General features: G+C 44.0%; 2 protein-coding genes across 2 annotated transcripts in view; both read right to left on the bottom strand.

The window, feature by feature from the left end:
• RPL26L1 (ribosomal protein L26 like 1) overlaps positions 1 to 150 on the bottom strand; it is a 5,082-nt gene extending 4,932 nt beyond the window's left edge. The window contains exon 1 of the mRNA XM_014948257.1: positions 69 to 150. The gene's annotated coding sequence lies outside the window, so the exon portion shown is untranslated. The remainder of the gene's footprint in view (positions 1 to 68) is intronic.
• A 3,514-nt stretch (positions 151 to 3,664) lies between these two features.
• Positions 3,665 to 22,922, bottom strand: part of ERGIC1 (endoplasmic reticulum-golgi intermediate compartment 1) — a 61,113-nt gene continuing 41,855 nt past the window's right edge. Inside the window, exons 5-10 of the mRNA XM_014948128.1 lie at positions 22,751 to 22,875; positions 20,133 to 20,237; positions 15,688 to 15,748; positions 14,372 to 14,472; positions 11,500 to 11,622; positions 3,665 to 5,710 (exon numbers count right to left, since the gene is read on the bottom strand). Of these exons, the coding sequence (XP_014803614.1) occupies positions 5,603 to 5,710; positions 11,500 to 11,622; positions 14,372 to 14,472; positions 15,688 to 15,748; positions 20,133 to 20,237; positions 22,751 to 22,875 (623 nt within the window). The 3' untranslated portion in view covers positions 3,665 to 5,602. The remainder of the gene's footprint in view (positions 5,711 to 11,499; positions 11,623 to 14,371; positions 14,473 to 15,687; positions 15,749 to 20,132; positions 20,238 to 22,750; positions 22,876 to 22,922) is intronic.

Raw genomic sequence — 22,922 nt, 5'->3', positions numbered from 1 at the left:
GACGGCGCGGGTCCGCCCCGCACAGGATGGCGGCGGATGAACCCGGGCCCGGCCCGCACCGCCCTTACCCCGCTGCTGCCGCCGCGACGGTCGCCCGGAAAGAGGAGCGGGAGGCCCTTCCGCTTCCGGAAGCGGCCGCCGGCGTCTCGCGAGAGCCTGCGCGCGCGGAGCTGGGGCCACCTGCGCCCTCTGGCGGCCGGCGGACACCGGTGCACCGGGGCGGGAGCCTGGTACCCACCCGGGCGTCATCCCCGGCACCCAGCCGGGCATCATCCCCCCGGGCATCGTTCCCCGGTACCCCCCTGGGCATCATCCCCGGTACCCAGCCGAGCATCATCCCCCCGGGCATCGCCCCCCGGTACCCATCCGGGCGTCATCCCCCCGAGCATCATTCCCCCGGGCATCGCCCCCCCGGTATATCTGCTCCCTCATCCCCTCCTTTCACCGCGCCCAAAGCCAGGGCTATTTACCAGCAGCTCCTTCTCTCCAAACCCGGCCCCTCCCCGAACGGGGATGAACCCGGAGAAACCCCCAGCCCAGGCCAGAACCCTCCTCTCTCAGCCAAAAGGGAGATCAGTTCTTCTGGGGCTTCTGCCAAGTTCAAAGTCCACCCAGACCCTGCTCCTGTGGTTACTGTTGATACTCTAAGGCAGATTTTATGTAGTTTATAAATAGTCTTTTATAAATTTATTCTAGAAAAATAGTCTAGAAAAATTTATTTTTTTTATAAATTTCTAAATTTCTTCTTTTAGATAAGAAATGTAGCTATTTTAGCAACCATCCCAAATGGTTTCAAGGACTTAGTAAGATAAGAAAGGATGTCTGTGGCCCTGAGAACATGGTGACCTAAGACAGGGATGCAATAAATATGGACATTGTCTGACAGATAGGTGGTAGCAGAGACATCATTAGTTTTAATGAGCAATTAAGCAGTTAGAATGTTTTGCCAACATGAAAAGTGAGCTAAAGGTGAAGAAGATGAAGGCTGAGGAAGAAATGACCCTCACTCAAAATGAGGACCACCAGAAGGCACAAAAATGTGTGCCCAAAGGCTTATTATAATATGTAAATGAATTCTTGGAAATGTAATGAATAGAATCATAGAATCGTCTAGGTTGGAAGGGACCTTAAAGATCATCTAGTCCAACCACCAACCTAATAATATATGATTCTAGACACTTGATTGCGTTTTGGGTTTATAAAGATAGGCTGGAAAAGTTTCCCCACAAATGCCTTCCCCTGTGCCTTTGTTCATCTTTTATGCAGAGCAAGGAACCTTCAGCACCGTCCTGTCACTCCTGGAAACCCCAGTTCCAATCTGTACTCGAGTTAACTGGAAGGAGGCAGGATCTCTGCCTTCGTGGAGGTGTTGTGCAGCAGACACCAACGTTGGTGAGCAACACCAGAACTTCAAAGGAATCAGTTTCTTCATACGGCGCAGATATATAGTGCCCAAATCCACTGTGTTGTAACCTTCTACTGTTTAATCTTTAATAATTGCCTCAGACACTAATTTCTAAATACTTGGTGAAGCAAGGCTAAAAGGAAATTAAAGGGGGGGGGGGTGGGGAAACAAAAAATGGGTTATTTTCTATACCCAGTGGCACAGTGACTAAAGCACAACCCAGCAAGTTCCTGCAGAGCCCACTCACCTCTCATTAGAAGAGGGAGGTCAGGACACTTGGTTCTGCTCGAAACCCAGCACTGAACGTCCAGACATGACTCAGTGCCGATTACAAAAGAGTCTCGTGTTAACTTTCTACACAGTGACCTGGCTTACAGTGATTTCATTGTGTGATAACGCTCAGTTCACTGAAATAATAATTAAATACAAAAGAAAAAAAGCCCTTTTAGATTGATTTTGCAATAGTAGTGCAACAAGAAGCCAATCAAACCACCAAAGTTTTATTTTCAATCATAGAACTAAAAAGGCTAATATTTTATTAACATGAGGTTGCAAATTAAGAGAGAAATGGGAGAAATCCTGAATAATCTCCACTGTAAAAATGCAAAAGCTTTGTGCTTTAACCATCGCTGTAACACCCTGCAGGACGCCGTCCTCCCTGCCCGGCACCTCTCTCCCTTCTTCCAAGGACTATTGAGAAATACCCCATTGACATATTTCATCTGCAACTTCAAATGACTGTCCTAAAGCAGAAACTCATCACAGTCATTTTCAGCCCGGGCAGTTTGTGCATCACACCAAGAGGATATGCAGGTATAAGAAATACTCAGAATTCTGTTTTTAACTACAGACAGTGCCATCTACGCTGCAGATTCCGCCTTTTACAGAGCAGTAGCTGAACACGTTTGATAAATCAGATCAAACATTCACAAATGTGTGTCTTCCAATTTTTTCTTACCACATTTCCATTTTTTTTTCTCTAAAAGATGATCTTCAGCAGTTCATATACTGCTTAGAATGTGCCTAAGCTTTCCCCACAGCTAAAAGATCTAATTCCATCAGTGCAAGGCATCCTATGCCACAAGTTCTCACCGTTATGATGGAGTGTAGCTTTAAAGGGACTTACTTAAATTGGAATATATAAAAGTTCTACAAATTTTCCTTCCTACAGGGATGTCTTTCTTGGAAAACCACAAATACTTCTGTCCAAACACTGACTTGAAAGAGTGAAGTCAGGAACATGGATGAACACTTATGATTGATGATTTTCCACCCTCTATGGCTTGAAATCGTTTTTGTTTGCATTGATGTTTAAAAGCCTAACTAAGCTCACTTTGCCTCTAGAAAGTGTTTGAAAACAGAAGTGAAATCTAACGAGACATGTACACACGGGGCAGGACTGCTAGAGCAGTAACCACCTCGCTTTCACATTTGGAGAGAAGAGCAGATTCTTCTGTAAACACACAACGATGCAGCATCATCGCAGGACCACATCTGGAGCCACATCTGGAGGCCAAGCTCGCCACAAGGCAGAGCAGAGCCGGCAGGTAGCCGTGGCTTGGTGGTACCCAAAGGCTCAGACCTGGTTTAGAGAACTAAGGTGCTGCCTGTTGCTTCAGCAGAGTTTTGCCAGAACTCAAGTACAATTTGGTTTCCACATCTAGCAAAAAAAAAAAGTGATTTATTAGGTTATTGCAGTGAGCATTTTGGCAGAGAAAGCAGGCACAGTGAAGTACACATCTGTTACTTCCAAAAAAAGCCAAACAATTTCACCGGGCTGGTTTAGAGAACTGGCCTGGACTGCACAGAGGCAGCGTTTAATTCAGAGGATGGGGAGAAGGGCAGAAATAACACCCCAGGGGGACACAAGGAATCTGCAACCAGTTTTGCTCATTTGTGTCGAAGAAATTGTACCAGGGAAGAAATTTCAGAAAACTAACAGTACAATCCACCATGCTACAAAGATCTTCTCTCGCACAGCTCAGGAGAAGGACGCACTGCTACGATATTAAAAACTGCATCCTTGTAATCCACTGCGTTCGCAAGCTGTGAGCAAAGACTCGACAAATTCAAGAGGAAAAACGAGGACGTTTTTGCTGTAAGCTTCAGCTGGTCACAGTGGATTAGAGAAAATCCTTCAGCCAGCAAGAGAAGCAATTGCAATGGAAAATCCCAGCTCCCACCGAGCAGCCGCCGCCATCCAGCGGGTACCGCTCCCGGGGGCACGACGCACGCGCCAAAATGAAGACAAGCAGCTCATTTTCAAGTTGATTTTTGTAAATGGAAAAAAAAAAAAAGTATAAAATCTATCCATACATTAACAGATACAGGAAGTTACACAATCCAGTTTACACCTAAAGTAATAGCGATCAGTCCATAATAAGAACAGGGAAAAAATTTCCAATGCTGTAATTTGTCCGAAGTCACTACAGGGCAGAGGAGGGCAGGGGGAGGGCGAGTGGCTGCTTCTTTATGGTGTGTGGGTAAAACTGGCTACCTTCCCTATTTCCAAAGCAATGAGACAATTTCAACAGACACGTATTAGGAATACTTTTGAAATGCACCTGACTCTAGCATTAACACTGAATATTCAAGGATTCATATTATTACAGCATAAAGTTTGGATACTTTTGCCTCCAGGAAAGGGCAGTAGATACTATCCAAGAGAAATCCTGCACCCGTCTTAAAATTTACAGCATTGATTGAGTTAAAGATTTTTATTTTATGATTTTTATCCATCCTGAAACACTTAGAATTTGTGTATCCTCAGCTTAGACATTTACAAAGCATGCAGAGACTGTTACTACTCAGGGAACATTTAGGAGGCTATGGAAAATGTGCTGGTGGGTATTGGTCTAATTTTAGTGAACTCATGTTACCATTACATGCAAGCCACCCCTGGCAGTAGTTTTCCCCTCACGCCTCCGTTTACCGGAGGCTGCAGAAGACAAGGCTTGAATGAATGGGAAGCTCAGGGTACCATTTTAAGGAATAAAACAAAAAACCTACTAGCAGGGGCCAGCTTGTGGGAATGCCCGCCCCGCTACTGGTGTACCTGGGGGTGACAGTGTCAGTCTGGGGCTCAGATGAAGATGCCTGACTGAATTTTAAAGGAAAAGGGAGGCACCTTAAACCCTGAAAAGACAGACTTCCTGTGTTTGACAGGTGTATTCAATATACACACACAAAGCAAGAGAGTAAGCTGTGCTCATCATCCACCCAGAAGACTGCACCTTTTTTTCTGAACACATAGAATATACAGCCCCTTTTCAAAATAACAATAACAACAATAATAATAAAGCAGAAGTGCAGAATCCAGACTGTCGGGTGGTCTGTGTTTAAAAAACGTAAGAAAGAATAAAAGCTAATGCTGTAAAGACAACTATTCCCTTTCAAAGCAAAGGCCACATAAAACTGTGTTGCTCAGTTTGGTTTTTACTTCATGCCACCTGTAAACACAAGACTGGATATTCAGTTTCTGGGAAGAAATGAAACCACTTTTACATCCAGAGTAAAAAGAAAGGCCCTCCGCTGCCTGGATCACAGATTACCCAGGAAAAGGTAGCTGGGGGAAGGCTTCCTCTTCTTGTTTGCTCATTTCATTAGAAAGGTCATATCTGAACAAAAGAGCTTTCAATAAAAGCACAAAACACCTCTTGATGTTATTTCTGCCCTCTGTCTCTAAGGTTTGCTACGGGGACTAACATTTTCCATTCCTCACCAACAGATACATCGCCTTTTTGGCACCACGGGTGGAATTTCTTCCTAATGTATAATTTTTCCTTATACAAAAGACGATTGTCTAATCATGCAAATCCAACAGAATTCCAAAAAGTGCCACAAGACAGCTCAACTCATTGCTATCTACTACCTAGTTTGTACACTGCCATAGGAACCTCCCAGAGAACAGACTATCATCCTTACTTAGATCTGACAGTGTATTTCATTTATGGCATTTCAACCTCTCTTTCTGGGGGGAGAGAATTGAAATCCACGCCCTGATTCCATTGATTTTTCACTCTCAGAGCTCTGAAATGCATGGAGATTTCTTTGATTTTTTGAAGACGTCTTCACCGAACAGCCTGATTAGAGAAAAACGTACTGATTCAATCAAATAGAAAATAAAGACAAAAACAGGTAGTGGTAGATTTCTCAATCTTTGCTCCTGTCCTTGGAGACTCAGGTAGAGTTTCACCGCTACTGCATTTTCCCCAGCTGGATCTTCTTCCAGGCTTCTGATGCTGTGAAAATGCAGGAGTCGAGGATCCCAGCTACGGTAAATGTTCCTCCGATGATGGCACATATCTGAAAGGCACAGAGAGAAAACAGGTTTGTCAGTGACGAGGGAAACTTCTATGCAGCTTGAAACTGGGGGGAAGGATATTATTGCCTGCTGCCAGTGTATTTTCTGGAAGCACAGTAAGCACTGGGTAACAGTACTGGGGATGTAATTGCATGACAATCATTCAGGAAAACCATTCCCTACAGTGGAATAACTTAGTGCTACCCTGAACTCATCATAGCCTAAGCCAATCGGAAATCCCAGCTCCTAGGAGCTTACAGCATGAATGCTGTTCATTTCTGGGCTAAACTCCACCTAACAAAGTTTTCTAGAAGTTCTGTTGCTCATACCTTCCTACTACTGTTTTCCATTATAAATACCACAGCCTTGTAGTCTTTTCCTTATTTCACAAGATACAGCATTTGCAAACAGGCAAAAGACACTTAAATAGCATGTGAAGGACAGTGACTAACAGAGAAACCCAGCTCCCAGTGACACCTACAGCTAAGGCTGTCTAACACTTTCCATTACAAGGGCTGCTTGCAAAAGCACTGCCAACTTAACTCTTTGTGGGACAAAGTTTTCCATGCAAGATGTCTCAGGTTGAATTATTTAAACACCCGTAAAAACCACGTAATCATTTTCAAGAACAAAATCAGGGAAAAAATTTATCTCCTGATTAGCATAACAGCCTACTTCCGTTCTCAGGTGCTAGAAAAACCTAAAAGTATTCTGACATGTCAAACAGAAGGTACCTTGGCCTGGAGCACCTGAAATCAGGGGGCACCAGATACAGACTTTGCAACACACTGCTTCAATCCCCTTATCTATGAAATGGGGACAATGCCAAACCTGCCTCCCAGGGAAACCACGACGGAAAACACATTTGAAGGGTTCAATACCACGACACGAGTCCTTGTGGAAACGTAAGACTTGTATCCAGGACTGGGTTAATACAAACCACCTGCTGGTAACAAGGCAGCAGTGAAATGCCGTAGGATGGGAAGAAAAGGCTGCTCACTGGGTGCCTCCTCACCCCGCACACTGCACAAGGCAGGGTTCACATGGAAAGTATGATACACAATAATGTAACCTAATAACGTTTAACAGCCAAGTTATAATTACACAGGACCTGGCATTTCCTAACTCCCACATTTTTTACTTCCTAATTGCGATGCTCTTTTCATTTGATCTTTTATGTCGCGTAGGATTAGGTGGCTCTGAGAAGAGACAGCGGGTCAGGGAGAAGGGGACTAGATACAGAGTTTATCTCCTGAGAATGGCCTGCCTAGGAAAAGGGGGATTTAGGAGCCAAGAGAGAGAGAGGAACCCAAAATCAGGAAGCCAATGTAGCAGGGTGTTAGAGAAATGCAACACAACTGACGCCGAAGGGAACCGGTGCCACACTAGACCTACAGTGCCACGTCTAACCGGTGCCACACTAGACCTACAGTGCCACACAGCACTTCTCCCACACAGCACTACAGCCCATGGGCAGGGGATACAGACTAAAGAGTAAGGTAAGAGCAGCAGCGGCCGCTCAATAGGGAGCTTGCAGTGGCATCAGAACAAACAGGTCATTAATGGTGAGCGAAGGCAGCAAGAAATAAAGCACTCATTTACATGTGTATTTATAACCGGGATACATGCGATTAGTGAGCTCGGTGAAATGAGGAGCTGCAGTAAACACAGTTTTTGCAGGACAGCTGGCGTTCCAGCAGATAAAGGCTTCAAAAACCAGAGCACCAGCCTGTGGCAAAGTTAGTAGTTTTAGGGGAGAGTCCAGCTCCTGCCCCCTGTGCCCCCCTCCTTGCTATCCCTCGGAGCGTGACGCAGGGTGACTTTTCAGGGAAAATGACCGCAATGGAGTTGGGTTATTTCAGTCCACAGCAGCTCAGCTGACAGGAGATGTTACACCGCAAACACCAGAAAACCCGTCCAACACTAAGATTTTGCATCATATGGTAGGAAAATCTGATTTCAGTGCAGCACTGCAAGGGGGAGGGGAACAGAAAAAAAAATATATAAAAATATTCATCTGCACAGCTCTGTACTGCTGAGTGTTGATGAGTCACACACACCTGGCATTCGCTTGGAGCCTGCCTCCCAGCACGCACACAGCCCTCTTGTTTCACTCTCACACAAAAAAAAGGCAGCACCAGGGTTGGTCTGTAAGTCAGCACAGAAGCTGCACCACCGCGTTTCTCTGTCATCGCAGTCCTAATACGTATGGAGTGTTGTTCCTCAGCAGCACTGGAGGAAGTCAGGCATCATGCGCTTATTTATATTTAATGGAGTTTTATACTGGGAACAATCTGCGTTTGGCTCCGTGAGGTTAGTTTGACTCAGGCCCAATCATTAAAGGAGGAAGGAAAAGAAATATAGAAGTGTAATAATTACAGCAGTGAGAGACCTTGCAATGTGGGGCACATGCCAGGGTTTTGAACAGAGTATGATTATAGGACAGTGGCTGGGATGCAGGCTGAAGTCTAAAGGAAAACACGAGTGGATGTAAGAGGAGGCAAGGCTGCAAGCAGTGTGACAGAAAGGCAAGTGTCAAGATATGTGACTGTGGACCTTAAAATCTGAAAATTACTTTTGAGGACAGAGGGGACCAGTAGGACTCCCAGGTAATTCCTAGTAAGGTAAGCTGCAGAATCCTACCCAGAGATTTCTGGCTGACCTGCAGCACATCTTGCAGAACAACACTGTCTTGGTTTTAAAAATGCCATGGGATTGAGTCTATGATATGGGTCGGTAACAGGTCCCATAGCTGAAATAATTCTTCCTGTGACTGTTTTCCCCCCATTATTTCCAGTTTAATGTTTTTCACACCTAGAGGGCAGACAAGTCCTATAATATCAGGAAAAAAATTCCATTCTTTTATTTGATTTTGAATGCTTCACCAGAACTTTGGCTTGTTTTCTGCTTGCTCTCCCCTCCCAGCCTCTACTGACCTCATGATAAAACCTTCTCTCAGTTTGGCCACTCACAGGAACTCAGAAATTTTCAGCAGTGAAACCTTTCCCCTTGTTCCATAACCTCAACCACGAGGCCGTGAATGGCTTCTCTTTATGGGGAGATGCCTTGATTTTAAGCCCTACAGTTTAACAGGCTAAAACTACTGTGTTTAATGCTATGCCAAGTGTCTGTGGTTAACCCCAGGATCCATGGCAAATTCCCAGCACAGTGACAGTGGCAGCACTGACCTACAGGCAATGTAAAATCTTATTTAGTACTGAATTTTTTGAAGCGTGACATGTAAAGCAAAATCTATACTAAACCAATGCCTTTCATCCCACACAGGAAGCCTATCTCACATGGTACAGAAAATTAGGATAATTCTTCATATCACAAAAACCCAAGGAGCAGGCATGAATTAGAGTGGGTCCATTGGGAACACAGAAGAGCTGGGAACCCTGCTATGGTGCTGCTCTTAGCTGCACGGAGGTTTCTGGTGGACAAACATTACTAACAAAGAACATCAGCTAACCTCCCCAGCAGCAGAATGAGATTCTTTTGGCTCTCTGCTGAACAGCCAGCACCCCCTCTCTCATCTGATCTCTCCACATGGGATCGTCCCTCCATTGTGATTCCTTTCCTCCAACATCTATACCGTTTCCCCCCTAAAGTCTGTTTCAAGCCCACAGGATCCTCCCCCATCCCCTGGACACATTTAAATTTACTGAAAACCACACGGGTGCCCGAGTAAACAATCTGCTCACTCAACAGAGTTGCAGGTGATTCCCCCCCTGCCCCACAGCCCCTCTTGTGGTTTTTAAGTTAAGCAGCTGCTGCTCAGAAAAAGCTGATGCTTTCCATGGCCAGTCCCATTCGGCAATGACTCCAGATGCCCCAGCTCAATCCCTGTCTGGACCTCAGCCCAGTGCTGATCATCACCAACTGGTCTCCAGAGCAACCGTGATGCAAAAGGCCACGCTGGAGATACAGGAAGGGGCTAAAGCAGTGGAAAGGACAACGGAACAGATCATGTCATCAAAACAGGGCAAGGAAACCTAGGACAAAAGGTGTTTTGATCCTCTGCAGCACTGCTCCCCCGCTCCAACCTCTTCAATGACACTTTGAACGCTCTAAAGCTTTAAGTGTAGCCAAGGCTGCCCTACTGTAAAACATTCCTAGCCTAAATGAGAGCAAGAGCAGGTCATCTGTACCAGGGCCAGATGGTCCAGACTGACAGCCACGATACAGCATCTGTAAAATAAGGATCTGCCTCTAAGTCAGCCATGTCTGCCAAAGGTCTGGCACACCTCTGCGATGAACTGCATAACAGCTACTCCAGAAATCAGCCTCATCCACATGGCTCCATAAGAAGGACATTCAATTGGAATGGCCCCTAGTGAGCTGCTTGAGACTATAGCCATTTATAAGACCAAACAAAGTAGACAAAAAATCGAATTGTAAAACCCTTCTTCAGCAGTCAAGCAGCCAGCACACGCCTGGCTCAGTTTACAGACAGGATGGGGCAAAATTCTAGCTGGGGCCATCTCAAATCCAAAAGGTTATTGCGGCAACCAGTGAGGAAAGCCTCTCCTGTGGACTCCTTGTGTAAACTCTGAAGTACGGTATCAAATTCAACAAAGATCCTATTTATATGCACACAATGGCATATCAGCAGTAAATCAATGCTGGCAACGGACATGACAAAGCATAATGCCAGCCACCAATCATTTCCAAACGCTATTTCCTGTTAAAAACACCTCCACACCATCACCCCCAACGAGATGCGTAAAAAACCTATGAAAGCTTATTGATTGGGAAAATAGAGGCAGTGTGAGATGCCAAGTCATAAAATGCTGATGTTTGACCTTTTTTAGGATTATGTTTTGAAACCAAACAGACTTGCTAAGAAGAGAAGGTCTTGAACCACAAGATTTAGATTTTGCTTCAAGTCCCTTTCTCTTGGTATTTGTGTATCCTAGAAATCACACGCATTTCAAAAATTAAGTGAGGGAACTTGGTGTTTATCAGAAGCTGTAAAATCAAAATCTTTAAGTGCAACAGAGCCACACTGTTTATGTTACTTCCAATTAAAATATTCAAACAGTTTAAAAATCAAAATCCAAGGTCTTCATTCCAGCCAATTTATCAACTATTTCACATTCTACGAAGACTCACTGGCACAGGAGACAGCAGCTTAAATTTTAAGCCAACTCCCTCAGGACACATTTTCTTAAGTTCTGGAAGATCTTTAAATAGGTTTTTGCCTAACTAGCAGCTTGGACAGTACAGCTTTGTTATAGATGCTGAGATCAGTACTGCAGGATGTTATCTGCATAGATCAAAATATAATTTGTCAGGAAAACATCTCTGGAATTTGATAATGCAGCTCTTCTCCACTTCTACCCAGGAGTAAATGTCTGGAACTGGCAAACCCATATTAAGCCAAACAGCAGCACTGAGTAAAACAACTGCCCTGCATTCTCTGCAACTTAAATCTCATCATCAGAGAGACGGTTTATTGCAGCATACTCTACTGCATACCATATTAGCTTTACTTCCAAGTTTCTGACATGCTGCAATAGTGCCCATCCTGCCTAGACAGAGTTTGGCACTTCTGGAAGAGGATGATTTTCTTTCTTCTTGTGCCTAGCTATTAAATCAAATTGTCAGAACGTAGGGCTTACCAGTTACCTCACTTACACTTCAGTACAACTGAGGTGATGCACTGCTTTATTTCAATCATGTCACAATGCTCTGAAGCAGAAACTCAATTCTTCTGGACAAGAACGGCTCAGAAGAGAAATGAAATGCAGGCAGCAGAAAAGAGAATTAGAGGTTTAAAGTAACTCACCGATGTGATAAACCTGTACAAAGGCTGTCGCCTCTCTGTGTATTTCACTGTGATGGGGCTCAGGTCGTAACGAAACCAGATAGCTGGGATAATGCGGCCAGTGTGACTGTAGGCTACATACTCCTAGAAAGAAAGTGGGAGAAAAATGGCAGAAAATGTGAGCAATCTCATTTCAGATTTCAGAGCAATAAAGTTGCTTCTGTGCATCTGGCCCTTACACCACTGTTCTGTACTAATGATCTGGCCAAAAGTAGCAAACGGTTAATTCCTGTTCTTTACACTCTGATAATGATATAGCTGGCAACAGAGAGTGATGGCACTTACTCTCACCTTCATTCCAAGTTACAGAAGCAAACAGAAAGATCATCATTGAGTTCTCTAGCTTAGAGCTGTTCTGTTTAAATACAAGCAGTCACTAATTGGTTGCAGGTGAAGTTTTTGTACTGCCAGTACGTAAATCGTATACTGGAATACTCATCAAACAAACAGAATTTAGTTTGTAAGAACCTGAAAATCCTTTCTTGCCCATGCACTCAGAACAGCAAGCAGCAGCTCCCTTCTGTAAGGTCCCCTGGCACTGGAACCCAACACTCAGTATGCCCACTCACTATGAATCTCACAGAACCATGTTTAAACCACATTTAAAAACCATGCAGAAAGCCAAAATGAAACTGTAAACAGAAAAATATTGGCAAAGGTTCAAAAAAATATTCCATGCTGGTTTGGAAAAGACATCTTCAGATTGCCAGTGATAATCTTCTTGAACCCATTTCTTTAATAACAGGTACAGTGCAAGCAATCAACCACAGGACAACACCCCAACAAGACAAACTGCACAATGCCAACATAGAACAGATCCTAACATCAAGTAAGTATCAGAAGTCACATCTTTTTGAGCCAATATTTTTTCTGTGCTCTCAGTGGAAATATATATCAATTTTTAAGGATCAGGACATTTATTTTGACAGACTGAAGAAAAAAAAAACAAGAAAAGCAGGCTGAGGACTCAGCAATCCAATGAGAGCCCCAGCACCAGCACCTCACTGCCTCTTTACCCAGCTGCTCTTCTCTGCTTTAGCCCTATGACATGTCCACCAACTCAGATGACCTCTTCTGTTTTAATTCTCCTTCACACAGAGCCAAAGGCAACCTCAAATACTTCAGAAAGATGATCAAAGAACAAGTAAGAGGACACCCATGAGCATGATACAAAAAAGACAATTTTACTCTCTGTTCTCTGTTACTCTCTGGTACTCTGTGAGCCCAAGGGGAGCTAATAAAACAGCATCTATCTCCTTCATTAATTTCACATAAATCCCAAATTTCCCTCTATTTAGTTTTTTTTCCCATGGATGACAAGAGAAGCAGAAAGCAGTTGACGTTCCTTGTCATAACCTTTTCGGGGCTCTTATTGCAGAAGTTCTGCACATGTCTTGGGACAGGGTCTGTCTGGGGAAGCAAGAAAACAGAGGGCCTAGGAGGTAAAAGGGGAGAGGAGACAGACAGTCCAGACTTCAGACTCTATTCAGCTCTTCACACTAGTCAATCCGTGCCATGCTATTCCAATGACTTCCAATTTCTGTTTCCTACTGATCAGTATGGGAGTCAAGGACTAAAGCACCTGTAAGAGAATTTTTATTTTTAACAAGAAGAAAACGCAGAGGCAGCACTGTTTGTCTGCACTTCAGTTTTGATAGAACTGGCATCATTTTTTCCTTCCTCTCCCCTTTTCCCCACCAGTAATCCTGCCCTAATGAGTCAGTCTTGGCCGAACGCCCCAGTTTGCAACCATGCTCACAGAAGTGTCAAAAGCTCCTGCTGTCTATTTTCCAAATTACTTTCAGGACTTGCGTCGCAAGAGTCTTATCAGAACAACAGTTGTGACATTAAGCAGAACAAATACATTGTAATCTGGATAGAGGGAGACATCCAAATCATTGGGACACACTGTTCAAGCAAGCCCAAAAGTCACTAGACAAGAACGTTAATCTGAGAACTAATCCATGACACTGTGTTTTAGATTCTCAGTTACAGCAAACTGGCAGTAATTAGATATTATAAACAGATTCTGGACTTTCACTTAGCATCTGACTAGCAAATCATTTTAAATTGAAAGGGGCTTTTTACCTTAAAAATTAAACAGGGTGTTTTTTTTTAAAAAAGTTCTATACATTGTATTATTAAAACACAAATATCTTCACATTTAATGTAAATTAATTTAAGAATTATAAAGTTACAATAATTATCATAATCCACTACAATAAAGTAGGCACTGTGAACTAGTGAACCAGTACATATTTGCTGCTGCAGGTTCAGTGGCTTAATATCTGAAATCAACATTAGTAAAAAGCTAAAAACTCTGCTAACTTATTTGTCTGATACATGCATCACAGTTGAGACTGTTTTATTAATAAACCCCTGAGTACTGTTTTATTAATAAAACCATGAGTAAGTGCTGTTTTGTATGTTCAATCGGATTGCAGTTTCCATCCAGATGCATCTTGAGACACATCACGAGAGCTCCTGCAGCACATAAAAACCTTCCACGCAATTTATAGAAATGTACATGAGTTAAACTGACATATAGGAGAAAGAATACCTTCCTCTAGCGTTAAAACAATACCACCACCTGCTCTGACAAGCCCTCACAACCCCAACCCTGGTAAATGCTAGCACCAGGAGCAACTAGAAGGTCCACTCTGAAGAGCTTCAGTTCCTCCTTCTCCCAGCAGAGGCTACTGCTCACCTACAAACCAAAGTACTTGGCTGCAGAGCAGAGGAGCACAAGGGAAGAGGAACGATGCCTGAAGATCCTCCATGCATCTACTGGGCTGCAATGGGGAGCTTCTCTGAGAACTACTTGCTTCTTTACCTTATTTGCTACAGTGTATTGGTATGAGTATCGCTGCTTGCCGCTCATGTCTTCGTACACCGTCGGGACTATCTTCAATATGTAATCATGAGACGCAAGAGCTGCAGTCAGGAAAGGAAAGGAAAGTACAAGTTAGAATTCCGAGAAAGGAATCACAGCCTACATAACATTTCAAAGTAAATGTGTGAAATCAACTGAAACAACTCACGTCACAGAAAAGGTATCTCCCTCCTCTTTATCTCAGGTTCTGTGACAAAGTGACAATTTCACATCCTACATTTACGTCCTTTGTACAAAACTTTGTAAGGTGCTCGGGTGACGGTAGAACCTGCCCACCATTCTAAGACTTCTGTAGCACCACGACCCATGGAGCTGAGTTTGGGTCACTTGAACCTTCCTAACTGCTTGCAACTATAAGTGATAAGACTTATCGGCACCACACAAAGCTATCCTGGATAAACCAAGAACAAGCTTAACATTAGAGCTGCAGCTCACTGAGCTGCTTTTTGAGGTATCACAACCTGTGTAGTCCCATTCTTTGTGCACCCATCTTTCTTTCTTTCTTTTTCGTTCTCTCTTTCTTTCTTTCTTTCTCCTACAACTGCTTAACAACTATTAATTCTTTTTTTTCCCCATTATTTAAATGGCTTAGGCCATTTGTTGTGTCTTCTGAAACAGTTCTAAACCAGAAATCTAAATGATTTCTCTGCAGGATCCTTTGGCCAAGTGTAACACAATGACATTTGGCTCCTGGAGAGAAAAAAAACACACAACCACAATTGTCTCGCTTCAGGAACAGCTATAGAAATTTTGTTCCAAGAAGTGGGCAAGACTGATGTCCTGGGGGAGCCTGAACACTTGAAGGGGAAAAACTAAGCTGAATTGTAGTGCGCACTGGAAATTTCTTTTTGTGTTGCTGGTCATAAAGAAAGGCAATGAAAACGTCTATCCTTCCAGCCACAGGGTAGAACTTCAGGTAAGAGCTGACTTGCAACATAAGAACAAGGAAAAGTTCTGGTGGTGCTGACAGCAGCCAAGGGAAACTATAGGTATAGGTTATGGATAAAAAACTCAAACTCTGAGTTGGTCATAACAGAGCTGGAGACAATGTCCAGGTTGCAGAAGGGCTGCAAAAGACCTTTTGGGCTAAGACTGCTTTATGGTACTGTAGAAAACGGAAATGTCAGTCAGCAATGTCTGGATCATTTTGGTTAAAGAGGCAGATTAAAGACTTCTGGATACACCAGTGTTGGATTAATGGCCCTGTTTTCCCTTTTGCTAAGTGGTTAAGACCTGTAATCACCAAGAATACATACGATTTGAGCTGAGTTTGTCTGCTCCCTCCAAGGCATTGAATGCTCCATGAACGTTATGGACCTGGAAAGCAAAAAGACATATGAAGAAATTATGCTCTGACTTGGTACTCTTGCCCTTTGCTTCCCTACCCTGTCCTGTAACAAGGAGATCAGCCTGATTCAACCTTTCCAGAAACAGAGCTGCCACCCAGTAAAAGATGACTTGAAATATCTTTCAGTGACCATCACCACAGAGGTCAGTTCCAAGTAAAAAAGTTGATTTCACAACGTCTTACAAGATGAAACTCCAAAACCACTCCAAAGCTAAAGGAATTGCAGTTGGAAGAGGCCAGTTGTGAAATTTCATTTTGAGGTATTTCCTAAGAGCTTTGCATAGTTAACTGTGAAATCCATTTATCAGGCTGAAAGGGAAACAAATGGGAGTCATATTCAGCTCAGTAGCTCTCTTGTGAAGGTAGAGTTGGGCTTGTACAGCTTTAAGTCATTAGCCCAGCTTTCACACTGCACTCACTGTGACCTTGGAGATGGAGAGGACACATGCCAACACTGCCAACCATTCAGCTTTTCCTGCAGCTGGTCCCAGGCATGCAAGTATCTGTTTGCCCAGAATAACAGGATTTCCATCCCATGCCTTCCATATACTATGACCTGGAGTCTGACGTCCACCAACAGACTAATCGATTTGTGAACTCTCTAGACAGGGAAAACCCCACCGTAACAGCTGTTGTATCATTCACATAATGTACAGTAAGCTATACAGAAAGGACAAATAACTCCACAACCTAGAAATTCCTGACCTTAACCCAGACAACAGGGAAGAAGAGTTTGGAAGAAGTATTTGGTCATAGGTGTGACAGAGTTTCACCTCACTAACAGGGCAATGCAATCTCCTTCCCGGACCCTCTCAACAACTGAAAGCATGTGGATGGATTTGCCCCATCCCAATGGCTGTTTCCCTGTTCTGAACGCTACAGAGAGGATGACGGTTTGAGGAAGCAGCAACTGAACCCGTTTCTCTCCTGAAAAAGGAAATTCTAGAGAGAGAAAATAATCACAAAGTTCAACTCAATTGGCCAGGTGCTGGTAAGAAGCACAGAGCAAAAGCAACAGCTGAACTTTCTACAGTGCATTTACACAACAGCAACCGTTTCTGAACTACACATGCAGACTGTACATATTCGTTATAATTTTTTTTTGGTAAAAAGCATACAAAGTCTGCATACAAAGTTACAGTCTTGATACGGCTGAGAAGTAAGTCTCATAGCGTACCTGGGCCAGAGACTTTAAGGTTCATTTCAAACACTCTAATAGTAAATATCTGTGTCGTTACTCAGCAAACAACTGTATCTGTCCTGTGAGGTACCTGTATATTTGAACTTACGTTCTTGTCCTTGGCTTCCCAGCATCCACACTTCTGTTTCTATGTAAAACTTGTCTGCTCTGCATCTGTCTATATGTGAAGTTTGCAAAGCTGTGAGTTACAGAGCTCTCACACAGACAAAGCCACCAAGCGCCTCCACAGCTCCCTGGTTTTGTGCAGTCAGGTCCTTTGGTGCATCTGCCTCTCTTGTCTTTGCAATACAGATGGCATTTGTAACTCCCAGTCTGATGTTTTACCATGATACTCCTTGTGGAATATTCTGGACTCCCATTACAATACTTGCTGTCCATAGATGGCTAATTAATCTCTGCTCTACAAAGTGCACAGGTGTGTTCCTTGGGGGAACATACTTGTTTGTACTTTGTTAAGTACCTGGAGGGACTTCAACAAGGAGTAAGCTTTTGGCCACAGTAACAAAATTGCTTTGCAACAGAGAACTTAAGGAAGCCTGTTTAGCCACATGCTCTCAGGACTGTCCTGCGCTACCAAGGCCAAATCTAGTGCATAGAGTAGTGGCACAGGATGCTAGTCAGTGTTTTAACACTTTATTCTCCTGCAACTTGGACCTCAAAAAGATGAAGACCAGTGCCCTGAACAGCTTAGGCTTTAATCTCTACAAACACATGCAAAGACATACTGTTGGTCCCGTTGGAGCAAGTTCAGAGGAGGGCACAAATTTGATCAGAGGGCTGGAGCACCTCTGCTATGAGGATAGGCTGAGAGAGTTGGGGTTGTTCAGCCTGGAGAAGAGAAGGCTCCAGGGAGGCCTTAGAGCCCCTTCCAGTACCTAAAGGGGACCTACAGGAAAGACGGGGAGGGACTCTTTATCGGGGAGTGTAACGACAGGACGAGGGGTAATGGCTTTAAACTGAAAGAGGGGAGATTAGATATCGGGAAGGAATTCTTTACTGTGAGGGTGGTGAGACACTGGAACAGGTTGCCCAGGGAAGTTGTGGATGCCCCATCCCTGGGCAAGGCCAGGCTGGATGGAGCTTTGAGCAACCTGGTCTAGGGGCAGGTGTCCCCGCCCATGGCAGGGGGGTTGGAACTTGATGATCTTTAAGGTCCCTTCCAACTCAAACCATTCTATGATCCTATGATATACAGCTGGACATATAACTCAGGCAGAGTCCAACAGCAGGCTAAAATAGCTTGCAACTATGAAGGGAAGACAAGACTTCTTGCAAGATTAAAACCAGGATTATTCAACATCATGATCTAGCACTCAAGAGAATTCTACAATTAAAAATGTATACTCTCCTACTTTCTACATCTCTTTCTTTACTGGGTTACCTGACATACAAGAACCCCATTGGTTTGAATTTTGGTCTCATCTACACGAGGGAAAGATCTACAAAAAGTCTGAGGCTATTGTGCATGGACTACCATTGAAGAACCGTAAAGAATGAAGCTCATTCTTTGCCAGTCGGGATATAAATCTCTGTTTCAAACAGACTGTTTTTTCTGGAGAACACAGCTTGTACCTTAGTGGATCATTCTGGCAGAGCTGGTTAACAACCGACAAAGAACTAACTCCCAGCATATGACACAAGCGAATGAGAAGCTCCTCACCCTCTTTAAGAAATATGAGCATATTTTACATCAAAGCCGGTGGCAACAACCCAAAATATTCAAAGTTGTTTCTAGATAGATTTAAAGCTCTCCATACTTGCTGGCTCTCTCTGCTGCTGCTGAGTCTTGGTAGCACCTGTTTAGTGAACATATCCTTCTTTAATTTGTGCTGTTGAACTCATGTTTGCCTACAGGACCAGCAGCACCTACATGCTCCATTCCTGTGTGTGGAGATGATGAGTAGTTATTTTGAACTTTGAAAATACTAATCAGAACTTGTCCAAATCAGGAGCCAACTACATGTTTGCTAGACAGGTTTCTCACCACCAGAACTGAAGACGCTTGCTCCTTTGCCCCCATCTGTCCAGGCTTCTCATCTCATTCATGCTGATTCGCACTTCAGCTCCATTACTCAAAGACTCCATGATAAAACAATGGGAACGCTACCTTAGAGCACTGATTTCCCACGCAAACTGCAGAACTCCCTATTAGCACTTACCTAATATTTTTCATAATCTCAGTGTGCTTTACAGACATTAAGCCAAGCTTATTTATATGCTAATATTTCAGCGTTCCCACACAAGATATTTCCTAAAAGAAGCCGGGAGCAGAATCAGAAGACTACAAAGCAACGCTTAGACTTGTTAGCATGAAAAAGGGTTTTGGAAGTGGGTGTACAAGAAGCAGACTAATGAGACGTCTGTGCTGAGGAAAGAAGATTACAGAGAGACTATGGGTAAGCAATGTTTAGGGTGAGTCGCAAACTGGGTGTGCACATATATAACTCCCACCTGTGATGCTACCTCCTTGGAAGTAGGCTAGAGAAGAGCTGTAATCTGTCCTTATTGAGAAATCAGGAATTATTACATAACTTGCAACACCTGCTGAAACTCTATCGACTGGGCAAGTGCACACATTCAGCTTCTTCCCAGCAGGGAATTGGCAGTTCGAAGTCTAACTTGTGTTTCATATAACAAATTTGACTAATAGGTGTCTGCTAAACAAGTACAGTGGAATGAATTAAAAAGAACTTGACTGGTAAAGACAGTAGCGAGCACACATCTTCCCTTAGTATACTCACTGCTCCTCTACAAAGGCAGTCAAGATTTGTTTGCTGTATTAATACTGAAAACAGTTCTGTACAGTAGAGCAGGATTTTGCAAAGCCATGAATCCTCATTTCTACTCCCTGCAGGAGGATAGCCACATAAGTTTTCCAAAAGGACTTTCAGTTTCAGATGAAAACAGCAAAGTTACTCTATGACTGAACACTGCTCCTTCCTGAAGTGGTGGCACGTAAACAGTTTGCGAACTCCCCCAGACTGAGTGTACATGGCATGAATGCAAGGGAAGGACTTGCTTACCCCAGCAGTCCTTTCTTATGTCCTCCCTACACTGTACATGGCCCTTCCATAAAACCGAAGTGTCAAATATTAAAGTCACATCACATTAATTCCCCTAGAGCAAGGGAATTCTCAGGGAAGAGAACTCACCTGTAACTTGTCCCCAAATGAGAGCTTGTGAATGACGTGAGTCATGTCAGGATTCTGAGGCTGCGCAGTGGCACTGTGCGTTGACACGTGAAAGTTACCAGGGACCTAAAATTAGTCAAGACAAGGAAGACAGGATTTCACATTTTATCCCTCAAGGCATTGCTAGGCTCTGCGATATGAAGCGGAAATGCCTGGATCCATCCAGCCTGGTAGGCTGTATCTACTTAGCAGTGGACAACCTCTGGCACATCAGAGAAAGGCTCTGAAATACCTTCCTGCACTCGACCAACACCACCGTGCTGCTCACAGTGGAGATCAGTTACATCCCACAGCTTAAGAGTCTGACACCCTCACATTGCTGCTGCTGCTGACTAGGAGGTGATGAGTGGATCACTCCCAACTTTAGGGATTCCTAACACTTAAGGCTATGTCTTTCATCCCTATTTAAATAAGATTCATGTCTCTGACAGGCATCAAACAGTTGCTTAATGTTTTACTCCCACATCTCGCATTTGTAAATGGGCCCACTGCTGCAGAATAACCCAAGAAAACTGTGGATATATTCTTATTGCAGTATTGGTCACGAGCAACCTTACATTTGAGAAGATTGTGAGTAAGAATAAGTTTTATATAAAATGAGAAAAAACCCATGAAAACCAATGGGGCTTCCCACACAAACTAAGCTAGATCTTCAGCTTCTAGCCCTGGCAATAGCCCTTCCAAGTACAGGATTTTCTGGTTTTAATTTTTTAAACGGAGGGAAATAAAAATTTCTGAAAAATACAGATTTCACCTAAGGACTTAGTTCCAAGACAGAAAATGAGCACTAGTGTCATTCTGACAGGATCACTCTAGCATGCATACACTTTTCAGGTCACTAACCCTACTCCACCAAGTCTTTCAGCAGATTCAGCTCAATCACTGCTACAGAGGGTGCAAGATTTTTTTCCTATTGAGAAAAGGTTGGGAAATTAAGCAACCCTGAGAAGCAATCCGACCTGGCCTAAAACAAGAGTGGGAGGACGGTTATACAACTGGTGCCCATTGTGCTCTCTGCAGAGACATCTCACCACAGGCAGGGCCACAGGAGGCCACATGCCGGTTCCATGTGCTTTCAGGAAAGCTAATTTAAATGACTTGAGGAACAGCAGTGCACTCCTGGGAACGCTTTCAGGTGTGGACACAAGCTGTGTCATACGCAAGCTCAGTAAACAGGGTGACAGACTCTGCAGTAAGTAGCACACACAATCATCTCACTGTTACCTTGTGCTCCCTCTTCAGCCCTGAGAATAACACCCAAGTGCAACCCTTGGTCAAGTTTCAAGCCTGTCCATGTCCCACTCCAGGCACCAGCTCATACAGAAGCATGTACAATTTCTGCCAAGGGACTGCAAACTTACAGCTCATACACGAGAGGTTCAGGTTTTCAGAGGTAGAAGTTCTGGGTCAGGTCTCCTCCCTCTGACAGCAGAGAGACATATGAGACAACGCAATTAGTGGCCTTTCACAGACGAAGCAGTGAAGGGAGCTCCTCACTGACACATACAGCAACCCCTTTTTGAGTTGCTCTGGTGAGCAGGGCCCACCACATCTACCAGACAAACCCCCATGTATTTCAGCTCTGTGCTTTGGGAATGAACAGAACAAGAACTACCTTTCAAGAAGCCCTTTCCCAGTTTTGTGGACTATCAGCTGCCAGTAATCTTGGTGGCTTAGAGGCGAGGAAAGAAGCGTCCTCTTTTAAAGTCCCTAATCCTTTCCATGCCACAGAATCAATAAGAGGTTCTGCCTGTTATTTTTAGATGCGATTTAACATGACCTGGGAGGAAAAGAAGGAAGTAGGATTTTGTAGCCTGTGGTACATGAGGAGGCGTGAATAAAGGGTGTGCCCTTCTTAGGACATCAGTGGGCCCCACCACTGCCTCCCCCACCCCTGCTAGTCATCTCCAGCATTACATAGCAAGATTATTCAATTCTGAACACACCCATCCCAGAGAGGAGCCTCCTCCAGGCCTGGATTTTCATTCTTTGAAGAAGCGGAGCATCCCGACAAAGCATGCGCGGAGGCCGCGTGCATGTGTTCCAAACATCTCAGCACGGAGCCGCTTCTGTTACGCTGGCACCCTCTAGTAGGGAACATTCCTGTCATTCTGCGGCTCTCGGAACAAAAGAGCACTCGGATGGAGACATTGCCAAAGACCTCTTGCACAGTGAGTCACATTTTGGAGGTGCAAAAGTCCTGACAAGTAAACATAGAAGCCATTTGGTATTTGTAGGGAGCTCATGCATCCCCTAAACATTAGGCTGCTGCACTGAAAGAGACAGCACTAACTGCACACAGAGCTGCTCTCTGCTGTTAAACAACAGTACCTTGATTACCTCCTTGGAGAATGGAGAAAAAGCCTGATCTAACACATCCTCTGTGGGTCTAAATATGCAGCCTCCTCTCCCCACATTTCTGCAGCACTGAGGGACTTAACCTTACCACTGATTAGGGACATGAATGTACACTCTACAGGAGAGACACTGACACACAGATTTTCATGAGCATTTTACAAATGGATCTTGCTAGCATTTCCCAAGCCAGCCCACACTCACCCACTGTCGTTCCTACTCACCTTGTTGATGCTGAAATGGCCCTCAAACCTGCAGCCATCTCCATTATTGAGAGGTATCTTCATTGAGTTGTCAATATGACCCACTTCGTGCCTTCCCATTTCATCTTGGATGTCTAGTCCAACTACTGCATGGGTGGAAGGGGAAGAGACAAAAATTAAAACAAAAGAAATA

Source organism: Calidris pugnax, unplaced genomic scaffold, assembly GCF_001431845.1.
Source record: "Calidris pugnax isolate Ruff unplaced genomic scaffold, ASM143184v1 scaffold27, whole genome shotgun sequence".
NCBI classification, from domain to species: domain Eukaryota; kingdom Metazoa; phylum Chordata; class Aves; order Charadriiformes; family Scolopacidae; genus Calidris; species Calidris pugnax.
The sequence above is the reverse complement of the archived record's forward strand: the minus strand, read 5'-3'. Positions and strand labels throughout refer to the sequence as shown.